Here is a 23,505-nt window from a genome sequence, read left to right on the forward strand (position 1 = left end):
GGAGAAAAAAACAATGGTGAGATTTTGATCTTTTATAGTCCTCAAGTTTCTTGGTGAGTAAATTTCACCATTTAGTGATGCTTGACATATTCTTAAATATTTTACTCCTTAAAGTCAAATAAGGTAAGTACTTATTTATCATTGCACTATGTACTTATTTGAATACAAACATAAATCTACCATTATTCCAATAATTTAAAATTCTGATATTTCAGTTGATTTAGTCACATTTAAATTTAGAAAACCAATCCATCACATTCAGAAAAATTGTTATCCAGTTGTTAAAATATATCCCTTGGTGGTCAATTCATGGTTTCACACATATCAGAGTGCATTACAAAGAATCTCAAAGGAGCGGATGTTGCATCTACAATTTCTAAAATCGACAACAATTTGCAGAAAACAATTTCTTCCTGACAGACAGACGGAGTAAAGCAGAGTATGTTTGCAACTGCTTATGCATCCAGACGGAAGAAGGGAAATGGAAGACCCTGAATCTGTGGGGGGGGGGGGGGAAACAACTCTATGTAGCAGATCTATTCTTCGTTGAATAGAGTTTGGTAGCAGTTTTGGAGTGCAGTCATGATCCACCAAAACGACAAATTTCTAACTGGATTTGATTTCAAAAACACAAAATAGAAAAGAACAAAGAAGCTTTGGGTGTTCTACTGAGCGAAAATGTTCCAGTGGTGATCTGATGGCAGGCTCTCTTTCAGCTTTTCAAGCCTCCTGAGAATCTCAAGAAAGGTTGGCCTCTTATTCATATCCATAGCCCAGCATTGCACTGTCAAGCTGCAAACAAATCACATACCAAATTAAGTATCCTATTTCCCTTCAAGTAAACATTAAAGGATGAGTATACACTGGTGTACTACAATCAAGACAGATGGTATGACAAAGTCGAGCACTAGGATCAAATCATTCTGTTGATTGCTCATACCTGTGTTCAAGGTGAGGCTTAGTTTTTATTTTCAGTATAGTGATTCCACTAGTGGAGATTACACTATGCAACTTTCACCATTTATAGCAATTTAACAAGTCTCAATCCCATTTTAAAAATATATGAAAGATATTAGTGTCTCTTTATTTATCTTCTAATTTGTGTGTAGTTCAAATATAACTAACAAGTCATAATCTTAAGTCTCCTAATTTCTTTCATTTCTAAGGCCTTACTTCTTAGAAAGGAAGAAAATAGTTAAGGATAGAAAAAAGGAAGAAAAAATAATTTCATAAGTAAAATGTTTACCATCGGATTGTTTCTTTTAAAGGAAAGAGAGAGAAATAAATAAATTTTAATTTTATTGATTAGAATCATAAAAAAATATTAATTAAAAATATATTTGAAAATATTTAAACTTTTCTAAATTCGAATTTGAATTATCACACAAAAATAAATTTTCCACACGAATCGAAAGGATGCTAAAAACACCGTGCAATGGTGAGGGAAGAGTACAACAAAAGACAGAACTGAAATGAGAACCTGACTTTGCTCTAATACCATTAGACACAACATGAGTAAGGTTGTTTGAGCTAAAACTATATTCCTTAATGGCTTAAAGATGGCCATACTTTTTCTAATATTATTCTAAGGAAAGACCAAAGGAATATCATGACATCTCATAGGGAGTCAAGCTCTTCTTGCTGGAGAATGATATGATAAGATATGATAAAAAAAAAAATGAAGTATTTAAAAAGCTAAATTAAACCAATAGAATAAATTAGCACATGATCTAAATTTTATTTTATTTTATTTTATTTTATTTTTTACTATTTTCTTCAAATCTATTGCATCGAGTCAGAGATCATGATATTATAACCTACCACTTTCATCCTAGTTTCATTCATTAAAGAATTAAACATTAATAAGAAATGGGCAAATACTGACGATTATAGAAGTGGGCAATGTTGGAATATCAGAGATGTCTAAGTGCACTTAAACTATGTTCATTTGGTAAGCATCCTATTGTGAGTGACATAAATCTTCTAAAGCATCCGCTGAGAAGCAATGGGAGAACCATAGTTGGTCAAAACTACAAACCCTTGGCCTTATCCTGTGCTTAGTAGTAGTTACAGGACTTAGTAGTAGTTACAGGAAGAGGGAAAACCACAAACCCTCGTCTTATCCTGTGCTTAAATGTACTAACAAAAGAGGAAAAACCTGCAAGTATAGCAGTATATCTAGAGGCCATAAGTATATACTTTCTGTTAATCAAATGACAGCAAATTGTTCCAACCTGTTGGTGATTTAAAATTTGTGGTGGTTTCAAGTCAGGAAAATGTATCCAGATAGTCCCTTGTGACAAGTTTAATCCTCCATTACAATGCTATGGTGTACAATCCAATAACAACAACCAAGTCTTATCCTACTAGACGTAGGATCCAATGCAAATATAATTTTTAATATTAAAATTTCATTAGGAAAAAAAGGTGAGGAAAAGGTATAAATGAATGGAAACAGAAAAAATAAATAAATTGAAGACAGTTTCAATACACTTACTCCCTCAATTCCTGAATATATCCTTTATTATGGAATAATGGACGTTTTCCCTCTGCAACAAGCTTGGCAGCTTCATAAGGTTTATGGGCTGAAAATGGGGGGACACCTTCCAGCATCTGAGCAAATATCAAGAATTTTTAAGGATACATCCAAGAGTAGAAAAGTCACCAAATTGCTACTCAAAAAATATGCATACCTCATACAATATCATCGCAAAAGAGAAAACATCAACTTTCTTATCATATTTTCTATGCTTGAATACTTCAGGAGCCATGTATCTATCTGGTTTGTTTGAATACAAATCAGAAGTTAACTAACTAAATCACGTGAAGTCAATGTTGGATTTGATAAACTATATTTGCCACTCACAGCTTCCAGTTTCTCCAGTCATTTTGTACACATCGTGCGAGTGTTCTACTCTAATTAGCTTGCTCAATCCAAAGTCTCCAACCTTCAAATGGTCCGCATTTGAATTCACCAAAAGGACATTCCTGATAGTACAATCAGCAAATCAACCTCTGAAAGATCTCCGACAGCAGAATGATCATTAAGTGAACTTACCTTGGTTTTAGATCTCGATGTATTATAACATTTGGTTCATTATGGAGATATGCCATGCCCCTGTCTCATGGGTACAAATTAAACATCAGCAACTACCACTTACTATGTATGGTTACAAAGTTGCATGATCAACAAGTATTCAGACAAGTGGCGAAGATTTGATTCAAATCATGTATGGTTCTGAGAATTTTGAGAGAAAACTAGCAATTGTTTAGCTCTGAAGTGATTTGAGTTGTAGATATTTGCAAAGTAAGATTTACCTGGCCATATCTAGGGCAAAGTTGATGGCCAATGATGGACCAAGTGGACCTTTATCCTCTAGAAACTGATGAAGGTCACCCTGAGACAAAAACAATAAAACTCACTCAGCAAACAAGATGATCTTAGTGTCCCTTTGGAGAGGGAAAAAACGGGCTACGAAAATCATTTTCAGACCCCTCTCAAAAATTCGGTGATTAACATCAATGGTTTCCTATCTGTGACAGCACCAAGAAATTGGACAATATTAGGATGGCGTAGCTTTACAAGTAAATGTACTTCGTGCCTGAAATCTTGGCTGTATCATAACAAGAGAACTGTAAGAGGATACTAGCAGAGTTTTCATTGTTAGAACAAAACATATTTTTATAAGGTCGAATTAAAACAGAAAACTGTCACTAAACTGCTAAAATGATAGTGCACAATGATATCATGTTGCATTCTTGATGAAAAATGTCAAGGATTGTGCTAGGTCTTGACAGCTAGCATTAAAAATATCAAGACCACGAGGATGGATCTTAATCCACTCCAAATAGTTGGATGAAGATGATTTTGGAAGACCCACTTCAAATATGGAAATTTCAATTGTATGGAAATTCAGGTTTTACTAGAACATGTTTCTCTGACATAAAAAATTAATAATAAAAGACCTAACCCGCATAAGAAAGACTATTCAGATTTTTTGAGGGATGGGGATGGAAAAGAAATGAACTGTTGCATACTTACATAATTTTTAACAAGATATCTCTCCCCTTCATTGAAGACTCAGTGTCATGGCTTTATGTGTTTACCATACAACAATTATGTGGTAGCTTAGCCATAAAAATCTCTCAAATTCCTAATCAAAGTGAGACACACAAAATCCCCTATTAAAGATTTGTTGAAACTATTAAGATTGATGAACCGGCTAGAGGAACGGTCAATAGCTATGATGTGAAATTGCAATCTCTCAACTCAAGTCCTTGCTTGGTTAGTTGTTAGTTGCATAGCCTATGACTTGTTCGGTGAGTCACCCCTTGAATCCCACTATCTTTCTCCTTCCTAATTTCTTTTGGAAGGCAAAGAAATTCTTAAAATAAGGAGACTAAAACATGTAAATAAAATAAATACAATATAATACAGAAAGCAATACAAGCATGGAGCTCTTCTTAGGACTTTTTCCAAAGCCTTCTTGCCATTATTTATTCACTGTCACTAACATTTATTAACTTTGACAAACTTCCTTTGCCTTTTTATCTATAGTCTAAGTTCTGCCTACAATATATTGTTCTGGTTCAACCCAGACTTGTTCAGTTGAATTTTGTGATAGCATAAGCTTCTGCCTAGCAGCGTATCTATCAGCATAACCTTCTACTTAACAACAAATTCCGCAACTACTATTCCCACTCTTCCCACTTGAGTGACCTACTTGGTCCTCTAACCTATCTGACAATGTCTGCCTTCTCTGTCAAATCAATGATTTTCTTTTAAAAATATTAGTCAACTTTCTCATCAACACTGAACAAAATCATTTTATTCATGAGCAAATCATTCTGAGTTGAGTGCCTAGTCAATTTACACCAGTTGACTAAAATCAGATTAAGTCAACTAAATCACCGAATACAACCAATCTAATGTTGAGTCATTGCCAAAATCATAGTTTGCTTAAAACCCAAAGTACAAATCACCTATACACTCTCAACTCACCTTAGATTTTCCTTGCCAAGAGTTCACTCCAAGACTTCCGCAACTTGTTAAAAGATCTCCCCTCCGAGACTTCCTCATTGGCCAAGAGGAGCCACTAGGTCTTCCTCTGCCAAGAAGCCTTACTTTCGAGTTTTCCATGTTTGCCTAATGTCCTATCAATATTGACCTAGCAAGATTTCATCCACCAAGCATATGGTCGGTCACCCTTGACTTGCTTGGACTTCCATCTATCAAGTATCAAGTCACTATCGGTCTACTTGTACTTATCCAACTGCCAAATAAGAATTCATTCTTGACATATTTGGACTTCACTTTTACCAACACGTGTCGGAATTCTTAGATGTCAATACTTGTTGAAGTTCTCCAATTGTCAAGTATCTGATTAACCTTAACCTACTTTAAAAATCACATTATCTTAATTTAAACCTTTTATTCAAACATAAAAACTTGACCAACTATGACCATTCGAGCATGATTGCACCAATAATCTAACCAATATCTTAATCTCCTTAATATCAATCAATTGGTCGAATTCAACCACTTGGGGCACAATTGCACTAACAAGAACTCCTCACCGAGCCTAAATATCGGTGTCTCTAATAGCTAGAATAAGACATAACTTGATAAGAAATGTGATTCATACTAGATTTCATAATGCTAAACCCATATAAATGGTAGAAAACTTATTTAAGTTAGTTAGAGATCAACTCAACTAGCATTTACCATTTCTGTGACAATTTTAGTAATAATTAAAGGATAGGAATTTGTTTTGTATAAGTAACAAGAATTATTAAATTCAAATTAATACAAATCCTTGTCAGTTTGGATGTTTCATAAATCTACTTGTCTAATTTAAATTTTGAATTTAAAAGGATAAAGATTGTTTTAGGAATGGCTAGTTTCTCCTATTTTATTAATTCTAAAATTTCAAAAAAAAAACAAAAACGTGTACTCAACTAATTATCTTTCTTTGTGTCATAATTTGATAGTTCTTAAAATCTATTGCCATTTCCTCCATACACTAATTATCTTTCTTTGTGTCATAATTTGATAGTTCTTAAAATTTATTGACATTTCCTCGAGGGGCACAATCAAAGCATGTTGAACTTCTGGACTGATCGCCGCGTGTGCTTCCTGATTTACCCTAGTGGCTGGTGGGGGGCCGGTGACGGTTACCCAAGAATAGTTAATGATGCTATCTGAGATTATCATTTTTTAAAATCTATTGGCATCCTCTTTTATGTTCAACTTAATATTCATATCTTTTACAACAACAATCAAACCTTATCCCACTAGGTGAGGTCGTTTATATAGATCCTTTTACGCCATTGAGCTCTATCTTCTACTATATCATCATCTATACTTAAATAAATTTTATCTTATTTTATTGTTGCTAACCAAGTCTTTTTTTCGTCTTCCTCTTCCTAGTTTAATATGCATGTTTGTCATAGTTTCACATCGCCTAACTGAAACATTTATTGGTCGTTTAAGTACATGCTCGTACTATCTTAAGCGTGTCTCTTGGAATTTTCCCTAAATAGATGCAACTTCAACTTTCTCTCTAACGCTCTCATTTCTTATTCTATCCATCCTCGTATATCCATATATTCATCTTAACATCCTCATCTTTGCAACTCTTATCTTCTACTCATGTGCTCAAGTCATAGCCCAACATTCAGCTTCATATAACATAATAGGTCTAACAGCGATTTTGTAGAACATTCCTTTAAGTTTTAGAGGTACTTTACGGTTACATAAAACACCTGACGCTCTTCTCCATTTCAACCATCTTGCTTGTATTCTATGTAAGACATCTCTCTCAATTCTTCCATCGTTTTGTAAAAAATGATCCTAAAATATTCAAAACTCTCGATTTTTGGCAACTCGTCATCTCCTATCTTAACAATTGCCTGATTACATCCAATATTGTTAAACTTAAATTCCATATATTCTGTCTTTATTCTACTAAGCCTAAAACCTTTCCCTTCTAATGTTTCCCACCAAGATTCTAGTTTAGCATTTACTCCTTCACATGTTTCATCTACCAAAACAATATCACTTGTAAACAACATGCACCACGGTTGTGTCTTGAATGTGTGCAGCGAGTTCGTCCATAATTAGTGTAAAAAGATATGGACTTAGAGCTAATCCTTAATGTAACCCTATCTTTATTGGAAATGCTTCAGTTACTCCGCCTGAAGTCTTTATTCTGGTTGTTATATCCTCATACATATCCTTAATTAGTTCAATATATGTCACGCTAACACCTCTCTTTTCTAGAATTCTCTATAAAATTTCTCTTGGAACTCTATCATAAGCTTTTCTAAGTCAATGAATATCATGTATAGATCTTATTTTTGCTCCCGATATCTTTCAATTAATTATCTAAGAAGATGTATAGCTTCTATTATATGAACCCAAATTGATTTAAGGTCATCATGGTCTCCTTCCTTAATCTTTTTTCTATTACTCTTTCCAAAATTTCGTGGTATAACTCAATAATTTAATATCCCTATAGTTTGTGTACAATTTTGTACGTCTTCCTTGTTCTTATATAAAGAAGTAGAGTATTTATCGTCCATTGATCAGACATGTTTTTTGTTTTCAATATCATATTAAATAATTTTATAAGTCATTCAATACATTGTTTCCCTAGGCACTTTCATACCTCTATTAGAATATCATCGCAGCCAATGGCTTTTCCATTGTGCATCTCATTTAAAGTTTGAATTCTACTTTTGAAGTTTGAATTCTACAATAAAAATTTAAATTTCTATACTCATTTGACCTACTTAAATTATTGGTCACCTAAACCTTCATTAAAAAGTTGATAAAAATATCTATTCCACCGTTTTTTATTTCTCCATCGTTACTAGTACCCTATTCAATTCATCTTTAATACATTTTATTTGGATAAAATTCCTTGTCCTCCCTTCTCTCACTTTAGTTATTTTATAAATGTCTCTTTCCCCTTCTGTTGTATCCAATTTTTGATATAATCATTTAAAAGTTTTATTTTCTACTTCATTCACTACTTTCTTAACCTCTTTCTTGGCTATTGTATATTATTTAAAGTTTTTCTCGTTCTTACAAATATATAATTTCTTATAAATTGTTCATTTTTCCTTCACTTTCTCTTATACTTTCTCATTCCACCACTAAAATTTCTTACTTAGTGGTGCATGTCCCTTTGACTCACCGAGTACACTCTTAGCTACTATTTTCAACTTTAAAATCATCTTATCATATGTCGTATTAGAGCCATTGTATATTTCACCAGGAATCCAACTTACACCGATTAATCCTTGAGTGACTGGCACGGCCCCACAAAAGTTTACACCGACCACCAGGGTAAGCCTAGAGTTCTTAGGTCTACTGCCCATTAAGGAAAATTTATCTATTAATTCGCCGAACTAGACTCAATCCTTAAATGCTTGGAAAACTGAGTTGATGCTATGTCGTTGCACCATTGCCTTGCATATCTTTTACTTAGTTGAATGAACATATAGTTGATGATTCAAATTTATGAACTTTGATTTTGTATAAATCTAGTTAAATCGATTAAAATTAATTTGTTATTCACATTTGTTGATAAAGTATTTAATTCTTTTTTTCACGTGTGATAAGCTTAGATAATAAATTCTATATATAAAATTAACTATAGTATTTGATATTGATAATCGAATTAGTAATTCAAACTGATTGATTAAATTATCTAAATATTTGAAATTTTGGATCCTCTTTGATTTATAATCTAATTTTCTTTAATTTTTAATTTTTGAAAAAATTTATTTGTTCATTATAGCAAAAGGTGATTATGTTCACCCCAAACACCCCTCAGTTCATCCCCAAATTATGTGAAGATACATCACAGGTCAGAAAAATTTAGTTGTTCAATACTATAGTTCTGGTAGATGTTTAATTCAATATACAATCTAATTGTATAATATTATTTGTTGTCAAATAGTTTCACAAATTAATTGATTATCAATACACAAACTTAAATTTATCTGAAAAATTTTATATAATTGTTAACTTAATCACTACTTGAATTTTTAATTTATTAAGATTTTAGTTAATTAACAAGCACAAGTTTTCTAGTTTAATAAAAACTAAGATGTTGTTTAATCACTAACCTAAATTTTCTAATTTGGTTAAATTAAAATTATGAATAATTACTAAATTTAAATTTTTAGTTTAATTAGATCAAAATTTCTGATACATAAAGTTTATTGTTTTAATAAAACAAAGTCCTGTTCAAATCAACAATAAGTTTGCTGGTTTAATAAAACTAAGGTTTACTAGATTAATTAAACTAAGGTTTCTGATTAAATTAGATCCACGTTTACTTGTTTAATAAAATAACGTTCTGTTCAAATTAATTAAAAGTTACTGGTTTAACCAAACTAAAGCTTATTAGATTTATTAAATCAAGGTTTCTGAATAATTTAGAAAAGTTTAATAGTTTTTAAAAAAAAGTTTTGATTAATTTATAATTAGGATGTTTGGTTAAATTAGAACTAAAATTTCTAGTTTATTAAACTGATGTTTTTAATTGTTTTATTTAATATTAATTCATTAAATAGGGGTAAAATAATGTTCCTGTAGGAATATGAAGCTTAGAAAAGTCAAACAAGATTTATTCAATTGATTGTTTTAACACAATAAGAATTTCTTTTTTTCATATTGTTTATATATCCTTTCAATCCCATCTAGTGGGATAAGAATGGGTTGTTATTGTTCTATTCTTTGTCTTGCATGCATAGACACTTTGTCCGAGATCAATACTAGTAGGTGTATGTCATGTGATGGTCTTTTAGGATTTGAGTTGTTAGACAGGGTGATGAAGTTCATTGTTCTTGCAAGGATAATGGTGAACTCATGGCACATAGTGGTACGAAGGTACACCGTATGAGGGAGTGTGGAAATTTCATTAGACACTCATTATGATTCATGATGCGTACGTATTCTATGCTTTTGTTATGATGTGATACAACATTTTGCTTGCATCTTTTACCCTTCATATAAATCTTTACTCATTTGTAATTATATTGTTAACTCTTTCACATTGGCCCAAGGAAACGCAACTTAGCAGTTGTGTTGACCTACTACTATAATATATTTTTTTCAATATAAGTAGGATAGTTGAAATGGAGGAAAGCATCAGATATTTTATGTGACCGTAAAATACATCTAAAACTTAAAGGAAAACTTTACAAAACCGCAGTTAAACCTGTTATGTTATATGAAGCTGAATGTTGGACTATCAGTCGAGCACATGAGCAGAAGATGAGAATTATAAAGATGAGGATGTTAAGATGAATGTATAGACATACGATAATGGACAGCATAAGAAATAAAAGCATTAGAGAGAAAGTCGGAATTACATCTATTAAGAAAAAACTCTAAGGGTGCGTTTGGTTGAGGGTTATCCTTGATAACCTTAGTTATCCATCCAAGGTTATCAACGAAAACCCTATTTGGTTTAGATAATTGATGATTCCTGAGTAATGTTTCATGCCTGACACGTCAGTAAAAGGGCATGCAATCCGGAATCGAAAAACCTCGGAAAACTGAGGTTTTTCTTGATTCCAGGTTAACAAATTTTTTTACCTAAAATATCCTCAGATAAGATAAAACTGTGATAAAAAAGAAAAATGTAAAGAAAAAATATAAAAAATAAAATAAAAACAACTTTAAAAAAAAGAAAAAGACGTAAAAAATAAAAAAAATTGTAAAAAAAATATAAAGATATTTAAAAAACATAAAATAATTTTAAAAAAATGTAAATATATATATATAATAGAAAAGACATAAAAATTTTAAAAAATAATAAAAATGTAAAATAAAATTAAAAAAATAGAAAAATAGAAAAATCGTAAAAAAATTTAAAAAAATGTAAAAAATAATAAAAAATTAAAAAAGCATAAAAAAAAAGAAAAAAAAAAGTAAATTGGTTTTATAACTGAAGGTAATATAGTAATATATTAAACTAAGTTATTCATTAAAACCTTCAAACAAACAAATTTTTGTTGCACTACCAGGTTGAACCAAATAACAATTGGTCATATTTTATTCCTCATAACATTGGTTATGTATTGCCTAGTAATCACATTACAAAGGGTATACATGATAACTTGAACTAAACATACCCTAAGAGACACGTTTAAGATGGTACCGACATGTACTTAGACGACCAATAAATGCTCCAATTAGGTGATGTGAAACTATGACAAATACACATATCAAACGAGAAAGAGGAAAACCAAAAAAGACTTGGTTAGCAACAATAAAACAAGATAAAATTTATTTAAATATAGATGAAGATATAGTTGAAGATAGAGCTCAATGGCATAGAAGGATTCATATAGCCAACCCCACCTAGTGGGATAAGGCTTGGTTGTTGTTATTATTTCATATCCAAATAATTGGTCAAGCAAACCTATCAGGAAAACGATGGTAGTGCTACCCTACTAGTTTCATGTAATTCTTTTATTCTTCTAGCAAACCTATTGGGAAAAGTTCAAGGACCTTTAGACATGGTTGCTTACCTCTATTCCCTTAAAAGTATTTTATTATAGTTGTAATAAAGGTCATTATGGCATATTTTAGAAATTGTAAGAAAATTTGGGAAATATGTCAATTGATGTTTTTATTTTTTTCTCTCAATGTCGTCATTTTTTATATGGATGATAATTGTTGTGATATTCTAAGGTACTTAATAGTGGGTGTGTAAGGATGTGACAACTTATGTGAGATTAAGCATACGTGTCATATATTATATGCTAACTAATAGCATATAAGACGCTCTTGCCAATTGACATAACAGCATAATTATTGCAATTCATGAGTGGAAGAAATCGTACAGAGAATTAACAGAGGATAATATACGTGGTCTTAACTAAACAATGCAGGTGAAGGAAATTCCTTTATGTCGAAAAAGTAGTTCACAAAAAAAATAATGAGCTCTTGAAAACCAATTTTAGATTAATTTTTTCCCCCAAAGGGTTTCAATTTTGAAGGTACATAATCATTTAATTTCCAAACATATAAGAAGCTCAAAATTCTGCAATAAATAATAGAGCAAAAATTACAAATTCTAGAAGATAGAACAACATTAGGATCTTACACCACCAATCTGTCATCTGACAAAGAAGGAAGAATACGTTTGACTGCCACAGGTGTTCCACGCCAATAGGCTTTTATGATTTCACCAAATGAACCCTGCAACCATGAGCTACAACATTTTAGTGAGACTTGGATATAACCAGTAGGATGCAAATACCAGAAGAATTTAACATCAAACACCAAACTTCCTAACTGAACTTCAAATTAAATCTGAAAATTAGTTTGAGTCAAAACTGCTATGAATAGACATGTAACAAGTCGAACAATAATGAAAAGGAAGACGCATCATTCTGGAAAGGACGGTGGCATAGATTGATCCTACTCGCAACATTAACCACTGTTATTACTCAATACTAAAAAATGGACACTTTTTAAAGAATTTGAAAACTAAGATGCATCGCTAAGAAATTTCAACCAGCCTGTCTCATTCAAATCCATAATTCCAAACCAAGGCTAATGTGTGCTAGGAAGCAACAGTAAGTACAAACTCGAGAAGAGCTGGTATGGAGCTTTTAAACTATGCCTGTGGAAACATTCAATCAGAAAGTTTGTGTGAAGTTCTAGCGTGCAAACACATTGAACACCTATGGACAAAGCATGAAAACTCTCTTTTGACATTTAAACAGATAAATCATCAACAGGGCATTTACTTAACATATAAACATATCAATCCTAGCCATCTCTCCAAACCCTAGTCATCTCTCGTCTTAGGCATTGAACAACTGTGAACATTGACCTCGTCTTCCATTGTTGATGGACGTTGATAATCCTTGCTTGTTATCATTGCAAGCATCTGTTCCCTACTCCACAATATCTGCCATCACAACATCAACATCAAAATTCAGAATCGCCACAGAAAAATTTAGTTCCTCCACAACATCTGACATCATCTCTCATCAAAATTTCATTGTCTTCAACGCTAGTGAAATATCAAACGGCAGTCAAATCCTCATTACAAAACACAAACTCAATGGGCACAATTATCTTTAATGATCCCAATCGATGATGATGTTCATATGTGGCAAATGAAAGCACAATTATTTATCTGAAATCATAATGTTGTGATTAATTAATTCCACAAACAATGAGATATAAGAAAAGATTTTTCTATATGGGACAGCGAGAGAAATCTGAGAAACAATGTTCAAAATACAAAATAATTCTACATGATTTGAAACACGAAGATTTGACGGTGACCTAATGTTCTCACATTATTGGCAACAAGTTGATATGTGCAAAGAACATTCAAGGAATTGTGCTAAATCCAGAGTCAAATATAGGAAAATTGTTGAAAAGAAACGAATGTCCAAATTTCTATTCAAGCTCAACAAAAACCTTGATAAATCCCGAGGAATAATTTAAGGCATGAGGTCATAATTCAACCTTCAAGATGCTTTTTCAAAGATTCAGAAAGAAGAAAGCAGGAAAAAAGTGATGTTAGGGACTCCAGCAACTACACATCAAGTGAACAATTCTGCTCTAACTGCTCATGGGCCTCAGAATCAAGGCAATGGCAATGAGCAGAGGCAATGGCAATGAGCAGAGGCAATGCTCATATTGTTGATATTGCCACAAGCTTAGTCACACCAATGAAACAAGCTGAAAGATTCACGAGAAACCAGCAAATTGCAAGCCCTCGCGCCTACAAAACTGAGGCAACATCGCAATCAGAGAAATTTTTTGTTTGTCGAGTCCAATCCTTTTAGCAAACTATAGCGGGAGATTTTGAAGCAATTGATCAAGCAATCACAAGAAGTCAATTATATTATCACAATCGAGACCAGATCTTTAACGCAAAAAGTTAATTTTACAAGTGCCTTGAGAGTTAGAAATGATAAATTGAATTCATGGATTGTAGATCACAATCGAGACCAGATCTTAAACGCAAAAAGTTAATTTTACAAGTGTCTTGAGAGTTAGAAATGATAAATTGAATTCATGGATTGTACATTCAAGATCTTCAAACCACATGACTGGAGATAGAGAGACTCCAACAAATTTCAGCCTATACCATAAGAACATATCAATCAGTATAGCATAGCAAACTGATCACTTTCCAATTCAAAATACCTAAAACACTCAACTTAGTTCTTTTAGTGCCTCAATTAAACTATAATTTACTACCACTTAGTAGACGCACTCAAGATCACAATTTTGTCACTAATTTTTCTCTAAATTCTTGTGAATTTGAGGTCTTAAATTTAGGAAACATGATTAGCAATGCTAAAGAATACCTGAGGCTCTATCTGCTTGATACCAGTTGTTTAGTGTTTATAAGTCAAAATGCAATTTCTATTTTTTCGAAAGGGAATAATGCTAGCATTATCCATATTTTATATATCTCAAGAATTGTTCATCTAAGCTAACGCAGCTCAACAAAATGGTGAGCAGAAAGTAAAATCAAACATCTCATAGAAATAGTTTGATCTCTCATGTTCTCTACACATGTACCAAAACAATATTGGGGGAAGTCATACCCATCTCAACCTACTTCATAAATAGAATGCCTTTTCGAGTTCTAAAATTATAGACCCATTTTAGATCCTTCTTAAAACACACCCAGCCACACATCTCATATCTTTCATCCCTATCAAGTTGTTTGATTGCTCCATTTTTATCCTAATTCATAGCCAATACCAAGGAAAACTCATTTCAAAGTCATTAAGTGTATCTTCATAGGATATTCTTCCTATCCAAAATGGTATAAATGTTATTCTCCAATTACAAAAAAAAAAAAAAAATCTATAGCTCTATGGAAGTTACATTTTTTTTAGCATCAGCCATATTACCCAAAATCTAATATTCATAAGAGAATAATTTCATACAAGAATATCAGCTTCAGGACATCAATACGGAGATCAATAACCTAGATATTCCTCACACCCTATCAAATCCGGTTAATACCAAATAGAAAATGTCCCTACTCACCAAAATAAACCCATGGTTCCATACCACTCACCTGCATAAATACCCGAACCTCCAAATACTTCTTTCCCCAAACATTTCCTCTTCTCCAACTGCTATTTAACTAAACAAAATCCCCAAGTCTTTTTAGCCTTTGTTCCTTAGACACCAATCAATCCAAAAACAACAAATGTCTTCTCGCATGTCTTAGGAGGGAAAAGAACCAAAGGGAGATAGAGCACCAAGTACTCCTTGAGCATATCCAAGAATTGGAACCGGACCCAAGATCAAAAGATCCACAAGGTAATTTTAAACCCAAGTCTTCCAAAGATTGTGATCTTCCTGTTGCAAAAATAAAGGGAGTTAAAACAAAGGGTGTTAGAGACACAAAACATCCAATCTATAACTTTGTGTCATACAAGGGGACAATCTAATAAGTATAGTGCTTTTGTGGCAAGTCTAGATCAAATATAGATTCTTAAATCCAATCAGGAAGTTCTCACAATATTGAAAAGGAAGGTTGTTGGTTGCCATTAAAGAAGAGATCCAAGCACTAGTGAAGAATAGAACATGGATGATCACTCAACTACTACCACCTAAAAAACGTCCTATAGGTTGCAAATTCATCTTCACAATTAAATAGAGAGAAGATAAGATGAAAGTATTGATCGACTCAAGGCCCAACTCATTGCAAAATGATTCACACGATCCTATGAAATTGATTACGAAACAACTTTCGCTGTAGCCAAATTGAGCATAGTTTGAATTCTCTTATCTATGATTGCAAATCTAGACGGATCGCTTTATCAATTAGATGTCAAAAAAAGTTTTCTCAATAGAGACCTAATAGGAGAAGTTTACATGAGCATCCCTCTTGAATTCGAGTCATAAGCCATAATCAACAAAGCTTGTATGTTGAAATGATCATTATATGAACTCAAACAATCCCCAAGAACTTTGTTTGACAAATTGACTAGAGTGACCAAGCAGTATGGTTATCTATGATTTCCGACAGATCACGCCCTCTTTGTTAAATGTTCACCTCGAGGGAGAATTATCATCCTTATTGTATGCATAGATGACAGTATTCAAACAAAAGATCATATGCAAGAGATAAGTACACTCAAGAGCCTAGTGCCAAATAATTCAAAAACAAAAATTTGGAAAGCCTCAAATATTTTCTTTGAATGGAAATAGCTATGCCAAACACAGGAATCTGAATCTCTAAACAAAATATATTCTGGACGTTTTGAAAGAAACAAGAATCCTCAAATGAAAGCCAACAAGCAATTCCATGGACTATGCAATCAAACTAAGAGCCAAAGAAGATTGTGCACCAGTTGATAAAGGCACGGCTCATGGGCAAACTCATATACTTATCACACATAAAACTTGACATTGGCTACTTGGTTAGCATGGTGAGTCAATTCATAAACAATCCAAATGAAGAGCATATGGAGGCACTCTATACAATCCTGAGATATTTAAAAACCTAACACCAGCTACTGAACATATATATAGAGAAACTTAATTACATGACATAGCAAGTAATAGTCTGTTGTGTTAAGAAGCAGTACAGAAGCCAAATTTAAAGCAATAACACACGATATATGTGAATGGATGTGGCTACAAAGACTCAAAAGGAATTAAGAATCGTTATTAAAGAACCTATGAAAATAATCTGCAAAACTCAATCAACTATTAGTATTGCAAAGAACATGGTTCATCATTATAGAACGAAACACCACTTCATAAATAACCTATGAACCTATGAAAATATTAAAGAACCTATGAAGATTAATCGCCACTTCATAAATAAAGGAAAAGAAAGAAGAGGGAATAATAAGCTACTGCATCTGCCAACTAGTCTTCAAAGAGCAGTCATCCTCACTAAAGCTAAAGATTTAAAGTCCTAGATACGTTTATTCAACAGCATAAGGGGGAATGTAAAATATTATAGAATATTTTTGCTTCCTTATATAACTACAACTATTAATTAACTAATTATATATGTCAGTGTGAGTGATATCATCTAAGGTGCAAACAAACCAAATTGATTGAAAGTTCTAAAATACAAATAATTTTGTCAAAGACTCAGTTTGAAATAAAATTCACACTCAAATTCAATTAGAGTTGTTCAAACCTTGATTCGAGCAGAATCGCACTATAGCTTGCAATGGCTCAAATTGGAGTTCAAGTGAAGTTATTGGAAGCTTAATTTGAGCATATTCAAACCAAAGTTGTATACAACAGATTTAAAAATATGTTTATTGTGTAATATAATAAAAAATAATATATAAGAGTTTGCAAGCGGTTCATGAACAATTGAATAAAATATTATGGGCTCGAATTTGGCTCAAAAAATTATTGAACATGTTCGATGGAGGCTTGAATTTGATAATTTCAAATACGAATCAAATATTTTTTGAGCCTACTTGAAAAGTTCACAAGTCAGCGCAATTCGTTTGCATCTCTAGTATCATCTATAAGTAGGCTTGTACAATATGATTTTTGTGAGTTAATACAATTTTAATTTTCAAGGATCATCAATGGGGAATTTACTTGACAAGAAGAATATTCATGGCAAATTTCATTCATCTTTTTGAATTTTTTTCTTGTTACTCATGTCTAACACTAGATAGATTAAATATATAGTTTGATTAAAACTTATCCCTTTTGAATTGAACTCCTATGTTTATTGCTATAAATGAAAAAGTACCATGCCTCTAAATTTATCTTATCTAACTACCAGATATAAGAAGTTAAGATTGCTGCAAACATCTATGTTGCAAACATCTATGTTGCAAACATCTATGTTGCAAACATCTATGTTGCAAACATCTATGTCATAAATAAGTATAGTTCCAGTGGTAACTGCAAAAATATTAAAATTCACCAGCATGTTGGCAAAGGTCTAACAAATTCTTGGAATTCTAAAGCTCAGATATTGTTTTCTCCAAATAAGTAAATTAGTGGGACAAGTACATGGTTAGCACCTAAGACCAAGAATAATAAAAGTAACTTAACAGCAAGTTCTAACGTTTATGAAAATAAATTTTCATAAAAGTGGATCCACCCCTAAAGCACAAAACTTAAGTTATGGCACAGCTCAGGCATTTGAGTTATAATTATATCAACACCTGCTACTGAAAAGCATAATGAACTGACAAACATATAACTTTGCTTATCCAAACTCCAACTACCAGTTCTCTCTTAAGAATAATGTGAAACATAAATACTACAAATCTTTTGGTATCAGCCCCATCTGCCTAGGCTATGAGGTAATATGAAATGCCATGATGTTTGCAAAAGGGAGAAAAAAAAAAGGAAGAACAACCTTGCCAATTAGTGCTGCGGTTGTAAAATCCAACTCTGATGGGTCAATTTCCCAGTCACACTTGTTAGGAAGTGGGGGAGGAACTGACTTTGCTTCAAAATGACTTCCATCTTGTCCCTGCAAAGTGAACATAGAAAAGTAGTTTTTCGTTAGAAAAATGAAGAGATCTGACAATCAAAAGTGTGCTAAAGTATGTTACAGTGTGCTGTCTGCAGTATCAGGGCAGTAAACTCACAAAAGACAAGCCTCCATTTGACTTTAGCAGATGGATCATGGCCTCCTTCTTAGCTCCTTCTGCATCAGCCAGTGGCTGTCAAAAAAAAAAAAGTTCATGAACAATTAAATAAAGATGCGTATTGTCCAAAAATATCAACTAAAAAATAAAGCAAACAAAGCAGTATCCTCAAATATGTGAAAGAAATAAGCAAATATAGCTGTGCACAGTGAATTCAAGCTTGTAAAAAGTGGCCATATGAGTGAAATGATCATAAAGAGACATCTATCCTATGTAGGATCATTAAAAAAAACTTTCACAGGAGTATTGTCGCATTCAAGAATTCCAGGTACTCATCTTTTTCTTTCTCCATTAATCAAAACAATATCAAAGTCAGGCATTCCTTTAAAATGGCCCAATTAACACAAGAAATATTTCAAAATATTAAAAATATAAAAAATGCGTAATGACGAAAGAAAACGTTATTCAACCAATCGAATTATCTGAAAAGTACTTGGACACCTTTTTTCTATTCTTCTCTGATCACACTCCACACAAGATATCCTTCGCTTGATGGATCCCATTTATGTAACGAAAGAAAGATAAGGAAATCCACATAACTCGACTAATTGAATTCAACATATCGCAACGAAGAGCTAATCCATATCAGAAAAAGATATATATATCGTGATTTGGTAACAGAGATAAAAATCCAAACCAAGATCCAACGAACCGGTGCTGAAAACGGCAAAAGACGCGGCTCACCGTATTGTTCCACCGGTCCTGGGCATTGACGTCGGCACCGTACTCGAGGAGGCACTTGGCTACATCGATCCGGTCTTGGAGCGCCGCAACGTGGAGCGGAGTCCGTCTGTCGTAGTCAAGGGCGTTGACGAGGCTGCGGTCCTCCTCGAGGAGCTTGCGGACGGCCGAGACGTCGTTCTGGTGTGCGTGCCACAGAATCAACGACGTGCGGCTAACTCGCGCCTTTTCTTTCCGCTTCTCGGAGACCCTCGGCGGAGACGACGAGGCCCCCTCGCCGGAGCTGCCTCCGGAGCCATCGCCAGCGGCTGCGTTCGCTTCGTCGTTATTCATCGGCCTCCTTGACCTTGGGAATCGGGATCGTCGACGCTCTTCCCTTCTAATTTGGGGAAAACGGATCCGTCGCCTGGGACCGTTCGTTAATGGGCAGCATCTGCTAAAAAGGATTATTTATTAATTCTAAATTAATTGAACATAAAGCCGTTGATTATAAGAAAATAGTCCATAAAAAGTTACACAGCTGTGATTTGTATTCAGAATATTGATAAAAATAATCCTCCGGAAATTACAAATAAAAAATTAAATGGGTTTTTTTTTTGGAAAGTCGAATATGCCTTTATATAGTTCAAAAACCTTAAAAATTGTTCATCTAGCAATTTTATTTTATCAATAAATTTTAAAAATATATTTTCAAATAAATATAATAGAAAATAAGTTATCTGAATTCTGTCAAACAAAATTAAAAGCTTGGTACATGAATTATAAATTTTAAAAATTATAAAATATAATATCTTAAAAAATATAAATTTTGAAAATAATATCACAAGATAAAAAAATAGTTAAAAGAGTAATAGAAAGTAAAGGGATATAAAATCTATAGATCTAAAAAAAATTTAAAAAAATGTGAAATTTAAATAAAAATATAATAATTTTAGTTAAGAATATACCTATTTTAATTAAAAAATATATATATATATATTATGTAATAATTTTCTATGTACATTTTTAATTTAAATATATAAATGCACTATATATCAATACTTCTAACGCAAAAAGATAGGGTTGTAAATAACTCAAACTGAGTTGAGTTTTGGGATGTTTAAGTTTCTTTAATAAGGTAATCGAGTTAAATCAAGTTGAGTTTAAAATGAATCAAACCTTTGAAATTATTGCTCAAATTTAACTTAATTTATTTTTTATAAGCTTGAGTTTGTTTCAAATTTGGCTTGAGCTTGGTTCGTTTAAATGTTATCAAACTCTTAATTCAAGTTTGGTTCGAGCTTAGTTTCTTTAGATGTTATTGAACTCTCAATTCAAACTTATTTGATTATTTAAAATTTTTACTTGTTTGATTAATTATTGATCTTAATCATTTAAATTTATTTTTCTTTTCTTTTATTTTTTTTATTTATTTAGGACAATACCCAAAGATTCACAAACATTTGAGTATTTATTTGAAAAAAGGTTTTTTCATCTAATAATACCATATAATCTTTTAAAAGGTGTTCTAAGTGAGTTATCTCAACTCCATGGTTTATTTCCTTTGAATCACAGTTCCAACAATTAAAGTATAGTACTAAATTCCCTTATTTTATTTGTAGCGAACAAAAATAAATATTTATTTTACCGTAATCGTAATTAAAACACTCAATATATATATTGTTTTCCTTGTTGACATAAGGTCTCCTTGTAGATACACTGAGGTTTCAAATAATTATATTTATTTTTCTTCTATTTTTTATTTATACTTATTTATTTAATATATTAAAACAATATTAATTCTTATTTTAATTTATATTATAATATTAATTATTAATTATATTACTTATATTAGAATTTTATTAATAAATATGATTTATGAATATGTTTTATGACCATTGTTCACGAATATTATTCATAAATATTATTCATGAATATTGTTCACAGATATTAATGAGCTGAATATATATGTGTTCAAATTTACTTGTTTAGTTTAACTAGTTATTTAAACTTATTTATTTAATTGATCTTGTATATAGACTACCAAACTTAGGATGCGTTTGGTACGTGTGTTTTTCATTTTCATTTTATGGAAAATGTGTATTTTTGAAAAATGGTGTTTGGTTTGTATTTTTCGTGCTTGTTTTCTAAAAAAATAACTAGTGTTTTCTAGAAAAACAGAGAATTACAAAAAGTCGCTTTCTATTTTCTAGAAAACGCGCATTTTTCAAAAAATAAAAATAAAAAACATGCATACCAAACACACCCTTATTTATAAACTTTTGGTTCATTTACAATTTTATGAATAGATGACTTAAAAATAATTATATAATAATTTCAGTTAATATTTAAGTTTTTAATTGGTGAACCATTAAAAACTTGGAAAAATGACGAAATCAACCGGACAACGCCTCTGCCCAAAAGGAAAAATATAAGAGAGTATAAAATTGTATTAATTTGAATATAAAATATAAAAAAAATTGTATTAATTCGAATATTGTTAATTATATGATTTTAGAATTTGACGCTAAAATAAATAAAGAAATAAATAATCTAATTTAGCAAAATATGCTAAACGCATTTAGTATAATAATTATTCCTATTTATTATTAAAATAAAAAATGTTAATTGACTCTAACTTATCATACGGTAAAAATTATTCCTATTTTTTTACCCTTCCGAAAACTCAACTCTGAATAAGTTATTTTCTCTTGTTAGTTGTAGAATAATTACTTCAATAACTCGTCTAGCAATATTTTTTTCAAGCGTAGAGAACAATTATTTCACTAATTCTGTCTAGCAATATCTCTTGATGATTTTTATTATTTAGACATTGATCCGATCCTAGATCGAGGGATAAAATGACTCATCAAAGCAATCATTCGGGCTTCCTTTGGGGAGGACTTCTAACTACGGATTGTAGAGATCTTCCGATATAGGTTTGGAAAGACTTAAGGAAAATGTTAAATCCAAGAGATAGTGACTAGAAGAGAGAAAAAGATTTTTTTTTAATTTTTTTAAATTACAATCTAAGTCTAAGTTGTTTTCTTTACCAAAAAGAAAAATTATTAGTGCATGAAAGAAACTTATTGATTTAATGTTTTTCTTGGTCAAGAAGATAAGCTGAATTAACTCTCCCTTTGAATATGCAAACCAGATCATCTGTGCAAGTAACAATCGTAATTTTTTCTTGAAAATGCTTTCGGCTTGTTTCAAAATCTGTTAAAAAAATTAAGTGGTTGAGCTTTCTTAACAGAAAAGGCACCCGCCAGATTGCCAGAACTCTTTAGCATTCAATTCAATCTACTCAATCAAGTTGGGGTCAACTATTGGTTTGGTAAATGGCTTTGCAACTCATTTGGCTCGTGGGCTATTAGATGATACACAAAAGATTAATAAGATTTGTTCTTGGGACAATGATACAATGGTTAGGGTCTTCCAATAGATAATTAAAAGATCTAAGATTTAAGTCTCAATTATGATGCACTACAAGAGATTTTTTCCTAAGTGAAAAGCGAACCTAACTACCTAAGAATGCTAGCACTATAATAAAAATACTAAACAACATTGGTTAACTGTTGTCTATGAAAAAAAACACTTTATTAGTTGAAGTAAAAGATAACGCTATCTGTCTTTATGCGTTGATTTGCCAATATTCTTTTAGATCATAGATAGAGATTTTTAATTGTTGTTGTTTACAGTAAATAGACGGTGATTTTTAATTATTGTTGTTGTTTTTTATAGTGAATAGACAATGGTTTTCAACAATGTGACGTGTGGTCATCATAGTAGCAAAACAACAAAATCAAAACAACAATAGAGAACGATAGAGAACAAAAACCATTGAAAATATGAATACGATTAATACAAAACAATACAACTATAACCAACACAAAAGATACAGTGCTTACAACAAAACAACTATATACACACTTATAAAAAGAGGGCTCACTCAAAACACTTAGGCTGCGTTTGGTAGTCTGTAATATACTTTATAATATAATCCAGATTATATTACAAAGTCGATTATTTTATTTGGTTTGATTTAAAACTTGTAATGTAATGTAATCTAGATTACAAAAGGTAGTGAAGATTTGTAATCTGGATTACAAAGCAAATGTTATGTAATCCGATTACATTATGAGGTCATTGTTTCACCAAAGTTTAAATGCCAATATA

The 23,505-nt window shown here is 31.8% G+C and overlaps 1 protein-coding gene across 1 annotated transcript; it reads right to left on the minus strand.

The window, feature by feature from the left end:
- Positions 1-257: 257 nt before the first annotated feature.
- On the minus strand, positions 258-19,768 carry LOC122002750 (integrin-linked protein kinase 1-like). The gene is made up of 11 exons (XM_042558054.1): positions 19,351-19,768; positions 18,607-18,681; positions 18,372-18,488; positions 12,132-12,226; positions 3,494-3,614; positions 3,319-3,398; positions 3,059-3,118; positions 2,867-2,988; positions 2,694-2,779; positions 2,498-2,613; positions 258-792 (listed from the first exon to the last, which is right to left on the minus strand). The coding sequence occupies exons 1-11, from the start codon at positions 19,678-19,680 to the stop codon at positions 666-668; spliced, it is 1,329 nt and encodes a 442-aa protein (XP_042413988.1). The 5' UTR covers positions 19,681-19,768; the 3' UTR covers positions 258-665.
- Between the last annotated feature and the right edge of the window lie 3,737 nt (positions 19,769-23,505).

The sequence above is a fragment of the Zingiber officinale genome, chromosome 7A (genome assembly GCF_018446385.1).
Source record: "Zingiber officinale cultivar Zhangliang chromosome 7A, Zo_v1.1, whole genome shotgun sequence".
NCBI lineage: Eukaryota > Viridiplantae > Streptophyta > Magnoliopsida > Zingiberales > Zingiberaceae > Zingiber > Zingiber officinale.

What these genes read in the sequence shown, in the direction of transcription:
- LOC122002750 (XM_042558054.1), bottom strand. Translation starts at nt 19,680, where the DNA reads ATGAATAACGACGAAGCGAACGCAGCCGCTGGCGATGGCTCCGGAGGC. An exon ending in TCACCGAATTTTTGAGAGGG is followed by an intron (nt 3,399 to 3,493) that starts GTCTGAAAATGA and finishes TTTTTGTCTCAG; the next exon opens with GGTGACCTTCATCAGTTTCT. An exon ending in TTTGCCCTAGATATGGCCAG is followed by an intron (nt 3,119 to 3,318) that starts GTAAATCTTACT and finishes CCCATGAGACAG; the next exon opens with GGGCATGGCATATCTCCATA.